We start from the raw sequence: 16656 nt of genomic DNA on the forward strand, positions 1-16656 counted from the left end.
CATGGTGTGAACCTGCCTCTACGGTAACTCCATAGGTCCATTGGTGTCATGCCCCCAACGGGGGTTGGCACATGTGCTAATTCAAGCAAATGTCTGGGCCATCAGCTTTGTTTAGTGGTTTTTGCGGAGCGGAGCATAATAAACAAGGCCTGGTTGAAACATTTTCACAGTCGTTTCCACCTTAGTGGAATAGCATTGAACAGTGTTAAGGCTAAAAATCACAAATCGGCTGTAAGAGGAGAAATTCAAAATTGGGATTTCAATCAGAGTGGAAGCAAGCAGGGCAGTCAGGTCAGCCATATTCTGATGGGTGTCTGTGGGCTGATGCAGGAAAAGAAATATAATTAAGTTAAAGGGTAAGTAAGTGCAGGCTGCAGGTGACTATTCAAGTACTGTAACCCTCCATGTTGAGCTGTTGGTGAATTTGAGACCACCAGACCTCCTGTAGCATCCTTCTGTCCTCCTGGTACCTATAGAACTCATGTGCATGAATCTGTAAGTATATTTTGTGTGTCTCCATTATATACAGTCCTGACCTGGAGAACAACATGTTGATGCTGCCTGTAATACCCAATTTTCCCCAGATGGCGATTAATAAAGTCTATCTGATCGTATTTGATCTTATGTTGGGAACAAAACTTTGTAAGCAGTAGGCTGGTAGTAGATCAAAAGTATTGGGTGCCCCCAACAGGTCCCAACAGTTCCAATAACAAAGCCCTTCTTTTACAGTAGAGAGTATTTTCAGCCTGATATGTGATGCCTGATATGTCACTGTTTGATGCATTATATCAGAGTCAGGTACAATTTGTCACGATTAAAACATCCAGAACTTATAATGTTGTGTAAGAATGGTGTAAGAAATATGTCATTTGTGAGATTAGTGTTGGGTGAACATAGATTAAATAATGATTAAATACAGATTAAATCAGTGGTTGTCAACCTGTAATATACATTCTATTTTATAATCTTATCATATGTTTTTTTTAGGTAAAATAAGGAGTAAGTACCACATCCCCCTCTGAAATGTTGTGGTTGTGGAGGAATAAAGTGGGATAAATCGATCAATCAATTGTGAAAGTGAAATTGTAATTCAGTAAATATACATGTATTTGTAAATGATTTATCATCCACCAATCAAACCATTGGTTCCAACTTTACAGAGTGGTTGCCAGTTCTGTTTCTCTGATGATTTTATTTTGTTAAAAATACATTATCAAGCAGTGTGGGCAATGTCATGCCTCCCTCCCAGAGCTGATCCATCATCGGTGGCTGTAAACAGACCCACATCCATTCTCTGAATCAGGCTCTACACTTCATGCTTCCACCTACTGTCAAGTTCTCATTGTTAATTTAAACACAAGATACCTGTGCTCAAAAAGAGGATTCATTCTCAGTGAAGAACCTTGGAGCTCTAATCTGCCTCTATACATGCCAAAGAGCAGTGATTCCTAACACGTCTCTGGGGGTCATCAGGTGGAAACCTCCCTTCAACAGTGTTTCGCCTACTTAGTTCCACTACACCTCCAGGAGGTTAGGCAGTGAACTCCGGCGTCCCAGAGTCACCCCCCCAGTGCCAGTTCACACTGCCCCTACACAATCCAAACAGCACCGCCACGTTCAACTGACCCAGAGATGCTCCAGGTAGTGGCCAGTACCGATACTACCATTTAACTATTGCTAATGCTAACCGCTAAGAAGAACAGAAGAAGACAATACAGTTCCGATGCTACCATTTACCTAATGTTACGTGCTAACCGCTACCTGCTAAGAGGAACAGAAGAAGACAATAAAGCTAGATTCACCTATACTGTTAATGTTAATTGCTAGCTACCAATACTAACTGCTAAGATACGATCATACTCTCACCGCTTTAGCTATTGTTAGCTGCTACAATGCTACCACAGGCCTAGATGCCACATGTAAGTGCCGATTGCCACACTACCATCATCTGCACCTGCCTCTCACCAACTGCACCAAAAAAGCGGGGTGGGAATACAAACCCTGGTTCGGGTAGGGGGTAGAAAATAAAGAGGTAGAGTCAAAAGATGAAAGTAGGGATTGGATACAGACCCTTGTTCGGGTAGGGGGTGGAAAATTTAGAGGGTGCTGAAGGTGGAGGCCTAAACCACAGACTAGATTTAACAGCCTCTTCTAACACTTCCTTCAAGAAGCAACAAACCCTACCATTTCCTTCAAAAAGCAAACAGAGCAGGAAAACAAACCCTAACATTTCCTTCAAGAAGCAAACAAAACAGGAAAACAACCAAAAAGATCAAAAAACAAGCCAACTCTGTATCTTACAACGCAAACTCACCTGAACAGGCCGCATGGTCCCAAAGAGAGACTCTAGCTGGCCACACCCCCACCTTATCTAAACTTCCTCTTCCTGGTTCTCTTCCTATTGGCAGAGCGAGAAGATGGGGCGGGGATTATCCTGGACTGAGTCCAACATATTCATTCATATATTTTGCAATCTTTCTGTTGCATTCTAGGATTCAGTACCTGGTTGGAAGGATGTTTCATATTTAAAACTTAACGCAAAGCAATCACTCAATTGTAAATTAGTACAAACTATTTGTAGATTAAGTTTCATTACCTCCAACTATGTATGTAGGTAGGATGATGCAAACCAATACTGACCAAACGCTATATTTGAGTTGGTCACCATCCTGTAACACCTCTTATTCTTCTGTCTACCATTGCAAAGTCTGAGCTGGCCGTATCTGTAAATGCCCTGTAGGCGTAGAGAAAGCAGACTAAAAAAGCAAAAGATAAGTTAATAAGATAAATGAGTTAAGAACACTATGGCCAAGTCTCACCTTGAGCTCACTCCACTGCCCACAATACACACTTAAATGCCCCAAAAGATCTCCAGTATCACTAAACCAAGAATTTACAGCTGGCAATGAGAGTGTAATGTGATAACTTAGATAACAGCTGAGGTCCAAAAGTTTTGGCTCTTCAGCAGTCTTGGTGAAATAAATGGAATAATAAATGGACATGAAGGTCTTTGGTAACCAATATCAGAAGGGTTATAATGTTGTGTAAGACTGGCGTAAGCAATATGTCATTTGTGAGATTAGTGTTGGGTGAACATAGATTAAATAATGAGCTCAGGAGATATAAGAAATACAGTCTTTATTTTTAAGGAAGAATATTTCATGACACTCCATCAAATAGTTTTAGAGTAGTTTCAGTCTAGACCAAAATGGTGTGTCACCTTCTAACATATAAACTGTAAAAAATCACTGCTTCCTGATTTTTCATGTGTGCTCACACGAGACTTCAGTAACCGGTCGTGAACGCTGTCTGTCGGTACACCACCTAATCCATGCTAGAAACTGGCTGCTTCTGAACTCTGAAACCTGGCAATAATCTCACAGCAGATATTTTGCACAGTATTCAAAAGCACAAGCAAATGTAAATAACTAAATGAATGACCGCTGAATTCCATTTAGCTGCTAGTTCATGCGATTGTGTATGCTGGCTCACTGTCACACTGTCATGGTTGACTGAGACACTCGAATAGAACAGAGCCATCGTTAGTGTTGTTCTTTTTGTTTTCATTCATTCCCAGTCGATGTTTTCTAATGACTATGGTGATCCTCTGACTTTTCCTCTGCTGCCGTCATTAGATTTTGTTTTTGCATTGATTGGCATGAAATTAAAAAAACATTTTTTTTTTTTTTTCATTCGCCAAATACTTTGGTTTTTGATAGTAGCAATAACATTCCCATTAGCCTCGGCTGTAATTTGTTTTGAGCTCTAATTAGAGCATGTTAGCATGTGATGTGATGGCAAGCATTACCTGTTGAACATCAGAGCATGTTATCATCACGTTAGCATTTAGTTTAATGCACCACCGTGCTGGCAAAAACCTGCTCACATTTGTCCATATTTGGCTCCACACTGATGCCCCACAGGGAGATGATGAAATAGATATCACACAGACCCTTGTGGCCATATGGATGCCTAAGGAAGGAATTGCATTCAAGTACAGAATAACAGCAGTTGTAGACTCTTTGTCTGGTTTGTTCTCGACACTTGTTGTATTGTCTATGATATAAAACTGTTTGCCTAAACTATAAAAGTATCCTGTAAGGTTTATGAAAGACATTGCCTCAACATGTGGCATTGAAATTAGGTTATGTATCACTGCCATTTTGCATGTGGTAACAGCGCTTTTCTTTTGTGTATATATAATTAATTTGCTTTTATTGCTTTAACTGCTTTCTGGTGATTCTGTTTTAACAGTAGTTTGGAATAATTTGACATTATTTTGACCATTAGGGCAGGATTATCTGCTAAGTTTCCAGTTCTATTCATATATTTTGCTTTCTTCAAGAGATTCAAGAGATTCAAGAGTCTTTATTGTCATTGCGCATGTCAATGAAATTTTCATTGCAACCCCCATGTTAGGAACAGATAGTACGAAAGATAAGAAGATTAGAAAGAATAAAATTAAGAAAACTACATTAAAATAAAATAAACCAACATGCAATAAAAATATTCGTAAAAGCAATTAAAAATATACCAGAATGAATATATACTAAACAATAAACGATAGAATATGGAAGTGAAATGTGCCAACAGAATAAAATATACAGCAGAATAAAATATACAAGCAGAATAAAATATACGCAGTGAAATGTACCGACAGAATAAAATATACCAATGGAAATAAAATATACCAGTGGATAATGTGCCAATATACTAAAATGTATACAATTTAGTTAAGTATATGTGTGTACCTAAAAGTACACAGAAGGTGCAGGTGGAGGTGGAGGTGAAGGTGTAAAGTGCGGTGTGCAGTGGTTCACAGTTCTCACAGTCTCTCACTCCAGTGAGGGGCTGCTGGGGGTGATAGCTCTAACAGCTCTGGGGAAGAAGCTGTCCCTCAGTCTGTTAGTGGTGGTGCGGATGTTCCTGTACCGCTTTCCTGATGGTAGCGGTACAAACAGTCTGTTGCCCGGATGGCTGGAGCCGTGGCGATGGATCTCGCCCTCTTCAACTAATACCCAATACTAAAACTCAGAGATATTCAGTTTACCATCATAGAACACTGAGAAACTGGATTATATTTTCATTTGAGAAGCTGGAACAAGTGCATATTCAGCATCTTTACTCAAAACAATGACTTAAACGACAAATGTATCAATCCTCAAAATACTTGTCATATGCTACTGAAACTGGGGAGATACAAGAAACTGAATTTCATCCTATAACATGATATAATACCACCCGAGTTTCACTATTAGGACACGTGTATTACTGTCAGTAGCCGCAACCAACATTAATGAGTCACACCTGGCTCATTAATCATCAGGCAGGAACAAACACCCGAGTGGAGCGTGGTGGAGTAGAACACAGAACACCATAGAAGCCGAATTTGAATGTACTATTTGCACTTCACACAGCTCTTTTAAACCAGACTTCTCGGTATGACAGTTAGCTGTGAGACATGGCTGTACTCCCATCACCACAGTCGCTGCAATGGCTGTTGAGCAGCAGCAAAGGGCCTCCAGCTGCAGCTTCATCTGTAGCCAGTGATGTCTCTGTCAGAGGTGCTGACATGCTCGGGCTTGACATGCCACACTCTCGTGGCTGCTTCTTGTAGAAGAGCCAGCATGAGTAACTGAGGCCTCACAGGCACTGTGAGATAGAGGAAAGATGGAGATCAAGGTAGCTCCAGGGAAGAGAGTGACACTGAAAGTACATATTTTGTACCTGGATATTTCCTGCTTTATATTACCATCTCCATTGCTCAAAGAAAAAGAAAAGAGGATAAATAAGAGGTTGTTTCAAGTCCCTCATTATGTAAAAGTCCTGAGGTTTGGACTTGGAGAATCCAGTCAAAAATCACATTTCATGATCAATTCCCGGCTGTTTTATTTCCAATCCTTTATTCTTGACACTATTTTGCAAGCTAAACGAGTGAAAAAGGATACATCATCATGTTGAGACTTAGAAAATCAGACTAAGAGTCTCCAGCCATGCACTGGCTCTGCGATGCCGTACTGTACTTACACAGTGTGGTGCTTTGAGCTGAATGCTAGCATCAGCATGCTACCATGTTCGCAATAACAGCGCTAACATGCTGATGTTGAGCTGAGACCTGATGATGTGCTATGTACAAAGTGAGGGGTCGCCAAAGTGACTGCAATTCATCATGAGGGGGACGATGAGTGTCTGTGCCAAATTTCATGACAATCCATCCAACAGTTGTTGCAGCATTTCATGCAGAGCCACAAATATTGATACTACATAAAGAGCAATTCCACAACCAAAAATGATTCTCATTTTTTTCTCCCTCTCAAATAATGTCCCAAAAGATAATAATGTCCCTCCTCCCAGAACAAATCTAACACATCTTTATAGAATCCTGATTGAATCATCGTGCATCAACAAAAGATCCCAAATATGAATTAACAAACCCAAGAAAGTAAACAAACAAACAAAAAACCAACCAAAGCAAATTAATAACCTGCCATGCATCCCAAAACTACCTCCCTGAGATGATCCAAAAACCAAAAGGTAAAGCTGAGATGGTAAATGGTAACAACTCCAAGTGCTTTTACAACACAAGCCTGCATTCAACCATTCACACAATGGTAGCTAGACCAATCTCACACACAATCATTTATTGCGCCTCTTCTTACTACTACATCAGAAAACCCTACCACATAAGCACCTCTTAAAATAAGCACCCAGTGTTACAGTATTAGTGATGTAAACAAGTTGCAGTTAAGGGACAGGGCTTTAGAGAAGAACGGTAGTTAAAAGTAAAACAGCCCAAATATGACATTGTTGTTGAGGAGATGAGTGTTCATCTTTTACTTTTGTCATCACTTGGTCAGTTTGAAATGATTTATTTACCCTAAGTATAATGTTGAAGACTTCAGTTGGAACAATATATTTAAAGAAGCCCTCTTAAGCTTCTCTTGTAAACAGGATTTGATTGATTTCTGTGGTGAAAAGTGTGTGGATGAAACAAAAATGTGCAAGCTGAGGAAACTTGGATTTGACTAAGGATAGCAATGAGAACAGTGCCAGCATACGTAAAGCCGTATGACCTCAGATAACTTCAAATGAATGTATTTGTCATCCTGGTAGAGGCTGGAGGAGCCTCCTGAGGGAGCAGTGTGTGTGTGTGTGTGTGGGGGGGGTCCTTACACTTGGAGGTGGAGGAGAATTGGCTTTGAGGCATGATAGGATGCCCTATGAGCAAGGCAGACTGAGTCAGTGGAATTTTAAACTGTCCTTGACTGAATCACTGTATCAATGAAGATGAATCATAATGAAGTCAGACAACTTATCTGTAACAATAAATTGCTTTAGTCAGTGTTTGAGGTCTTGTATTTTTATTTTTTTTATGTTTGAATGTAGGCCTGACTTAGCAACCTCACCACCACTGTTTCATTCATAGGCTACATCATGAACATTGTTACAGACATAACTCCTCGGATTTCGACACCCGATTTGAACGTATGTATGTATGTATGTATGTATGTATGTATGTATGCATGTATGCATGTGTGTATGTGTGATATGAGGATAAACAGGGGGGAGGATATCTCTCGTCTAGTTGCGCAGGATGATACCGCAGCTCCGCTACGGCTTCACTCTACAACCCACCTTGAAACGGTTCCCTCTAGTGCTGCATTCACACTCTCTGCGAAAAACGGGAAGATGCAACAAGCCTCTCACGACACTGAAGTTCCAAACTTAGTTTTACCCGTAGATCCTAGTTCTTCAGACTCACGCAGAACTTTGTAAACGTCTACAGTCAAGTATTAGCAGTATCACTGTCTTTCAAATAAACCACAGATATTTTCAAATAATTTATTAGACAGAGTAACCACCTGTTAGAGTTTGGTGGTTGGGATTGTGATGTTGTGTAAGCATTGCTATAGCCTCGTACGCACATGAAGTCATTCAGTAAATACCGCAATGAGGCCTCTGCTTTATAAAAAGAACTTTGACTAAGTCTTACCCAGTCCTTCAGGTAGCCTACTTCTAATATTTTTTAAAGTTACTATATCACCGTATCGGGTTATATGCAATAATTTTCCCCTTCTGTTGTATGATTATTTATCTAACTATTTATGTCTCCCGACTTGTGGGAAGCCTAATATTTGTGGTTCTAACTCCACGATAAAAATCAGATCGTTTTTTAAAAAGTGATTTTATGATACTACTGCTATAATCATACGTGTAAGTGCGTTAAGGACGAAAAAGCCAATAATGAGAAAGCAGGGTCTTCGTAACGGGTGTGAGCACCCTGAGGTAATTTCTTTGAACCGAAGTTGCAACCTCCGCGTATTACTATAGCTCATGAACGTAACATTCCAGCTGGAAAACCGACATCGTAGACAACCAATCAGCGACCGCACTTCTCCCACGCCCATCAATGAAACAAGTGCAGAGGCGGGACCGCGGTTATCTAAAAGCTGGCGCTTGGTTTCACTGCCTCGTCTGCTCTCGTCCCATTGGCGCAGGTGATCCGTCTCAGGATGCGAGAGGAGAGCGGAGGAGAGGGGAAGAGAGAGGGGAAAGCGCCGATGGAAAAGTGTCCAGGGCTCGGCTAACAAGAAACCAGGATACCGGCCCGCTTCAGTTTGTCCTGGACCACTCGGCGATGGGAGATTCACCGAAAGGGGCACTTTGAGATATGATGAGCTTTATTTCTGGTCGGCAATAGTACTATGATTTGGTATGTGGCCACTTTGATAGCAAGTGTATTCAGCACCCGAGGAACGGCCGCTCAAGGTGAGTCGAAGTGCAGTATCTTTATCCACCAGCGCCTACTGCTCAAGTTTTAACTCAGCTTTTTCAATATATATCTCATTCAAAGCGGTTTCCTGCCAGTCTTTTGTCGAACTTTGAATATGTCGCTTGCATGTTAAAATGTCACACTTTACGTCATGAAGTTCATGCGTGTGTTCATCACCGCACCTGAGTGGAGCCGGGCCGGCATACGGTGAGGGAACCGGACCGCTCCACCGTCAAATGAGTCACAGCGGAGCTGTACCGCGGCGGACAGGGGGCTCCTGCAGTTAGACCTATTTGAAAGGGGACAACCTGCTTATTCCCATCGTACTGCATCATGGAGATGCGTGCTTTTCGGTGATAAATGGCTCAATCGGAGTTGTGACGTTTTTGGCTTCAGAGTGGTTTTGAGCCTTATTTGGGCTGAAATATTCCTCCCAAGATGTGTGAGTTTGCTCCCCGGGAGCTCCAGGACGTTATGCGGGTAGCCTCTGGACTGCCGCAGCCGGTTTCACCGAGCTGCACACCGGCTGCCAGCGTTTTGTGAAATGTGAAGGCAAATGTGATTAGTATGGTGCGCTGGTGTAGATGTCATTAAAATGCTATGAGTGGATTAACCTCTTCCAGGGAGCTGTTCCAGCTGAAGCTGAGTCATACCAGCCACATCCGCTAGAGGGGGCGCTTTCTGAGCCAGCACCGCATTAAGGTGAATTTAAGCAGTTCCCTGGAGACTGAGGCTGCTTTTCAGCCGGTCATGGGTGATGCAGCTTTGGCCACATGTATGATGACTAAACGTGAGCTAAAGCTCTGTTCACAAATGTATTGCCTTTCTTGTAGACAAGAGCTGTGGGAAAATGGCTTCACAGGTGGGAGATCGTTCAACTTGCAGCTGACCTCTGACCTCCCTGTAGGATGGTGACAGACAAGAGAGGCTCCCCCGAGGGTTTAGTGTTGTCAAAGCAAAGCAGAGATGTCTAAAAGCAACACTAATGGGTGACACTCAGAAGCCACTTCAGTACAGCTGGGCCCATCTAGAATCAGTTTCACCTGTCATGATATTAAAAATACAGCTGCAACTAATCATTTGATTATCATCACTTAATCTGATGATTGTTACCAGCATTTTCATTACTTTATAGTTCAACGGAAAACAATTTCCCTAAAGCTCAAAGTTAAATATTCATATAGCTTCTTTTGTCTGAACAGCAAACTAAAACCCAAACGTCCAGAGTAGTCGCATAGAGTACTCGTCTTTGAAAGGCTTAACTCAGTGAATTTTGGGGATTTTTGCTTCGAAAATTACTTAAAAAAACTTCGATCAGTCAATCAACTAATGTTCCAACTCTCATTATGAATGAGCTCCTCCTGTAGTTGGTGGACCCACGTGTAATTTGGCGGTCTGATAGTATATGTGTTTGTTGTTTGTACATGAGCTTGTCTCACATTGATGATGATAGGGACAGGTGGTGAGCAGGTGAAGCTGCAGCAGTGTAGCACTTTACCCTGAAAGGATGGAATCCCTGCTACTCCTGTCCCCCTCCTTCCTTTCCTCCCTACCACTCATCTTCAAGAGAGAGGAGAGATGGAGGAAACTGGGACGGCGTCTGTGCCTCAGCATCACTGATTAGATGATGAAGAAATGAGTGCTTGATGATATAAATAAGCTTTCCATCACGGTGTGTTAATCTTTTGACACAGAATCTTGCAAGTTCATATATATTTATTTTTGTTGACATCCTTCCGGCGTGCCACTGGGTTCGGCTGGCTACACGGCAAACAGTTATGTAATGTCCTGCCTAAAGAGGATACTCTCAAGCGTCGTCTGCCAAAAGGAGACTTAGGGAGATGTTTTTAAGCAGCTTCCCTCGTCTCCTCCGCGGTTGGGACTGCAGGCAGCTTGGCAGAAACGAGCATTAACTTCTGGATGGCAGAGGAGGAGCGACTGCACTTGTTTGTGTTCTGTAAAGACTGTCCCTTCACTTAGTGTGGGGGTTATGCATATGGTCCTCGTCCCGTGCTTTAACACATTGACAGAGCTCTCTGCTCTGCAGCATTCATGCTGTGCACACAGATACACAAACACAGACGAACACACCAGCCGACACAAGCTGCGCAGGGCAGCATCCTTCTGGCCGAGTGCTTCTGTCTCCAGCTGGCAGCTGGCAAATGCCTCGGCTTTTGCCAGTGATAACCCTGGACCTGAGCCAGACTGCCTGTCTTTCTCTTCACTGTCCCCCTCCTCTCTGGTTTCCTCTCTTCCTCACCTTGTTTCATCCCTCCCTCTCTCCCATCTCTCACTTTTCTCGTGTGACTTAGGACCCCCCCACCCCCCCCCCCACCCCCGTCTCTCCTCACTCCTGCTCCGTCCTGTCGTCTTCCTCTTTCGTACACTCGGATGAACTCGCTTCCCTCCAGGTTTCAAGTGGCCTCTCTCAGCATGGCTGGGTAGCCGAGGGAAGGGAACATGGTGGGTTGTGTTAATGGAGGCTCCACAGCAACCGTCTGCTGCCATATGCAGACACACCCACTTGTTGCCCCAACCCACACACATACGCACACACAACATATACACACATGAACACATGCAAGCATCCCCTTGGGGAGCGATGTGTCTTTAACTGGCATCTGAACATATGCCCACTAACAGGCTGTCTGCCCAGGACTAAGTTGGACTAATTATGACTAAGCTGTTAGATAAATGCCACAGAGTTGCTTGATAAATACATATACCACATCATGCCAAGAGGGCTGGGGACAGAGGGGGAGGGGGTGAGTGGGGATGTATGTGTGAAGGAGATGTTGTTTGAAGTATACTGGATAGAAACAGTGGGGAAAAACAATGAAGAGCATTTAGCTGTCTTTTCACCAAGGGTGCTTTCACATGCCACCTGTTTGTTGCTGTTGAACTCTGGTGTGTTTGCCTCTTATTTTGGTTTTTTGAGCTGATGTGAAAGCTGTAAATCGAGCTCTGGTGCAGACTGAACACTGAGACTGCCTGCTAAACAACAGTCCCAGTCTGCCTGTAAGGAAACTCTGATGTAGCTTCTGTCTGGTAGAAATTGAGGAATTGTATACTGTGCTGTATAGCGCACATATATTTATACAAGATAATTTGGTAACCATAGTAACACATATGACCTTCAGCATGTGTGCAAGGATTTTGTCTGATTCACCAGAAAGTGAAAATAAGTTCAACAAGAAAAGGCTGTTGAGGTTGTTTCTTATTTCGTGTCTTTTTCCTCAATAAGGAATGAGTGAAACATGGTGACCCTGCAGTAACTATATCTGTGATATCATGAAACAAAAATGCCTTTTTTCTCTTATATTCCATATCTACATGTCGTTGTTTATATAGGATTTAATATACAAGGTGCAGTTGCAGTTTCAATAAAAACAACATTAACCACGTTAAATTGGGGCTGCAGCATCATATAGAGCTGTCTGAAAGCACCTTCATGTCTGCCATGACTACATATTTGACAAGAGTGTTAGAGAGACATGTCACAATTTCATGTCTTCTCCTGTTTTCATCATTGTGATGAAGTTTTTATTTGTATTGATCCTAAAGCTGATATGAAAAGTGTAGCAGTTGCACTTCTGACCACCTCGACTGAATGATGAATGAATGATTGGATCTTGAATTCCTCTTGGCTGTATTTACGCCTGCTTCTGTTTTTGCTCTATTGATTATAGCGTGACCCTTCATAGTGCATATCATTAAGGCCCTGTGTTTGTTTGACTGAAATAAGATTCCTCTGGAGCTCAGAAGTGCCCAGAACACCTGTGTCTGTGATTCAGTCCTGTTGTCTTCCAATTCAGTGCATGTGTATTTTGGGGTGAACTGTGTGTGTGAATGGAGCTGGCAAGAAGCACCGGTGCCTAATTAATTTGACTAACTTTCCTGGTATCCCTGTTTTTTGATGATCCCTACACTATGATCGCTTAATGAGTGTTCTCCCTCTAAGTGGGTGGCTGCTTGGCAAAAACAAAGTTGCTGACCAAGTAAAGGGGAACTCTTGTCTCATTCACAGTGTGGATTTAAATCCTGTGGGCGTTCAGCGTTTTCTCAAGGATGTACTGTGTGGCCTGAGACATATTTAGTCTTCACTGGGAATGCTCTGATCTGGCTTTATATTAATCTGATACTGTTCACTGCTCTTAATGATGAAATGACTCAACATATCTCAACATAGAAATAGTCAGGATGTCACCTGTTCAGTTATATTTTTGCCAACTTTCCTCTCGACTTTGCCAGTGGACTTGACGCCCAGTTGAATGAGGCTGCAGCTCTGTATAACACCTACCAGTCTATTTTCATGGTCCGAGGACTTCAGAAGATTCATTTCCTTCTCCGCAGTGTGCATATTCCTTAGAGTTCAGTCTCTCCCCTTGTATGAAAGTGTGTATGTTTGTGCGTGGGTGTCGGTGTGCATTGCAGATGTTAAGAGTTTAAAGTGAATCAGAGTGAGATGGCCTACACTGAGCTGCATGGCTTCAGATAAAGTGTTTCTCTAATTCCAACAGTCAACTTCCTGGATTGAGGTCACGCATCTTGTCAAAATCAGAGGATGCATCTCAGCTTAGAGCGTCTCGCACACAGAGCCAGCGCTCCCCCATCACAAAAAACCCTCAACGTTTTTAAAGTTGGCAGTTTTTGGTTGTTATTTTTAGACTTGACATTCCCACTGTCACCTTCCTTTAGAGCTGACACTTTTCATTGAAGTTGAACAGTTTCCACACCGTGTATGGGTACTGAATAAATAACAGCAAACTTTTTTGTATAGCACCTTTCATGCATTCGAGAATTGCAACTCAAAGTGCTACAACAAAGAAATCAAATGCACCAAGTGCTTCTAATAATAAAAGAAGAAGAAAAGATAGAATGATCATAAAAACAAGGATAGACAATTAATGCATAGAAAGATAGAGAATAAAATCCACTTGATTATAATAATAAAAATAAGATCAAAATAAGGATTGGAAGACCTGTGAGATGATGAAGATGAACTTCCCTTTTATCCCACATGGGTGCTCCAGTTTTACTGTAATTTGTATTGGCTTTTGTTTAAATTGGACAGAGAAAGAAGATCTTTTGCAAAGAAATTGCAAGTGGAATCAGTTCAAATGATGTTCAATAGCACATATTCAAATCAGCATGATTTCAAACAACACTTGGTATCCACAGTTCATGTACGGCTGAGGCTGTACAGTATAATCTGCTGTGGATGGTTGGTGCTCCATGTACACGGGAAGCCTTCACTCCCACTGAGCTTAATGAAAAGTAGCATCCCTGTTGCCTGGGGCAAATAGCACACTTCATAAAAGTCACCAACCTTTAGATGTCAATCAAGCTGGTCTATGGGCCAAGGAGCAGTGACTGGCGGCTGCGGTCACGCCCCTGAGCTCCCAACAGTTTGGTTCAGTGAACTGGTCTATTGGGGTTGCTTGGCTGGATTAACTGATGGAAAAGATTGTCAGCAAGAGATACTTCATATGTGCCTTTAGATTTTTGCAGATCCAACATAACATAGTAGACTAGCACGTTTTTCCAACTGGTCCATGAACGCAACACACATATCAGCGCATCATGGCGCCTAAACATAAGTATCTGATGAGTGCCATGCTTTCCAAGAGAAATGGAAAAATGGTTATTTTTTGTTGACGTAAAAGGCAAGCCAGTGTGTCTGTGTTAGTTTGTGGAGCTTGCTATGATGACACAACCCTGTGCTTTTTTCCACCCGGCAGAGCAAAAGCCTGTTGTGATATCTGAATATGCTGGTGAGGGTAAAAACTTTAGAATTAGCTGATGTGCCTGACAACCTACAACATAAAATCACTGAGCTGCAAAGCAACAACCTACTGCTAAGAGCGGCTCTTTTCAGAACTGACTCAAGACTGACTGACCCAAACCTGGGAAACCAGCTGTGAGTAGCATCATCATCACTACAGTCTGACACAGATGCCTCAGCAAAGAGAATCAGTTCCAGCCATCACACGTTTGTGTGATACATATGTTTTGTAATTTAGTATGGCCAGGGGCGACGTCAAGGGGGGCCATCCTAATGCAATTGCTGACCCCCCAAAGTGAGACATGAAGCATATTGATTGCTATCTTGGGATGAAAGAGCGATGTAGTCTAGGACAGGTGCCCTAACAGGTGCCTGAGGATAATGGCTCAAATGCCCTTTGCTCTCTTAAAGACAGCACCTCTTTCCTTCTTACTCCCTCAGAGCTACTCTGATCTGTGAGAGGCTAAATTAGATCATGGTTATGAGTTATGAGTATGGTATACTTGTCACAATGAAGTATTTCACTTGGAGCCCTTGCAGCACAGCACTTCAGGAAGGCATTGCTCACTGGTATGTGAATATACTGTACCAGTGTCCTTTGGCTGACTCATCTTGAAGCTGTCCAGCTAGTAATTGCTGTAGCCCTTCTGCTGCAGTCAGGGTACACAGAATGGGGACATCATCAAAAAATTGCCCAGATGTATTGACGACTTGTAGAGCCACTGTGGAGTTTACTTTAGGGAGTATTGTAGACTCTATTTTAGTTTAATTCCCTTGATTAGTATGAAATCAGATGGGTCTTGATATTAGTGAATACCCACATTCACAAATGTGTGTGGTGATTTGTGGTCGTCACACTCAAATGCTATCAAGTTCACACATGACAAGCAGTTTGTAAATGCAGGTTCAACAGCTTTTATATAAATGTAGCAGCATCCAAATATTGAAGCTTTTAGTGCATATATTTGTAGATTTCTACTAGATTAATTTAAAACAAGAAATATTTGTGTGCTAGAAGATGTTGTGCATGAACATGATCATTGAACACGCTCATGTTTGTGGTGAACAGGGGAACTCAATGTGTTGTATTTGTGATAAAAAAAAACGTGAATGTGAAGAAATCAGTACAGATCCCGATGGAAAATCTCCCACATTTTTATGCAAATTGTGCCCCTCTGGTCTAAAACAATAGACAGAAGGTGAGCCCCACATGGAGATGATGCATCTGACCAGTATTGGGAAACATCTGCGAGTGAATGATGATCAGATCAAATCGTTAACAAAGGGTAAGACAACAAGTTCCTCCTCCCAAGTCAAACTCAAAAAGAGACACACAAACAAACAGAGACCCTGCTCTTAGTGAAAATGGCGGAGAGAGTGAATGCTCATGGCCACAAGTTCAAATTGTCTTTTTCATGTAAGGGCAGAAACGCAAGCAAACATCTAATGAAAGTGCAGCACATACATATAAGTGGACCAGATGGCTTCATCTCTCATTGCCCTATCCACCTCAGGTATCTACATTTGAGAAAGTAAAACAATGTTAAGTGTACTCTCAGGTTGTTTGGATTTTTCTCTTATAAAAAGACAAAGACAGATGTGTTGAAGAGTGCTGTTGAAGCACCGGATGAATAAGCAGCGTCTGTAAGAGTCAGCACCGTAAGTGTGGGCATCAGAAAAACCCTGATGTCAGCAGGGCAACACGTTCATGATGACAACATGCTGATATGAAGGAAGTTTACTATGCTCATCCTTTTAGTTTAACATGTGCGAATGCAGCAAGTACAGCTGGGGCTGATGGGAATGTCACTGATTTTGCAGGTATTTGGTCATACACCAAAGAAACGGACAAATTAAGATTGTGGCCTGACGATGATGCTACATTAAAAGTTAAAGGAGGTTTAAGTGAATGCAATTCATTGAGAATATCTCAACCAAATTTTAATGGCATTCATCTGATAGCTGTTTGTTCACCAAAGACAGCGCTGTGTGCTATATTTCATTGCCGCCCCTAGAGACCCGCCACTAGTCTGGCTAATAAAAATAGACGGGATGACATTGTTATTTCACAGAACACACTTAAAAATGGTGTTTGATT

The 16656-nt window shown here is 42.1% G+C and overlaps 1 protein-coding gene across 1 annotated transcript in view; it reads left to right on the plus strand.

Moving 5' to 3' along the window:
* The first annotated feature begins 8644 nt into the window (after positions 1-8644).
* The window catches only part of LOC121617626 (protein turtle homolog B-like), a 107713-nt gene continuing 99701 nt past the window's right edge, over positions 8645-16656 (plus strand). The window contains exon 1 of the mRNA XM_041952825.1: positions 8645-8769. Within this exon, the coding sequence (XP_041808759.1) occupies positions 8706-8769 (64 nt within the window). The 5' untranslated portion in view covers positions 8645-8705. The remainder of the gene's footprint in view (positions 8770-16656) is intronic.

This window comes from Chelmon rostratus, chromosome 14 (genome assembly GCF_017976325.1).
Source record: "Chelmon rostratus isolate fCheRos1 chromosome 14, fCheRos1.pri, whole genome shotgun sequence".
Lineage (NCBI taxonomy): Eukaryota > Metazoa > Chordata > Actinopteri > Chaetodontiformes > Chaetodontidae > Chelmon > Chelmon rostratus.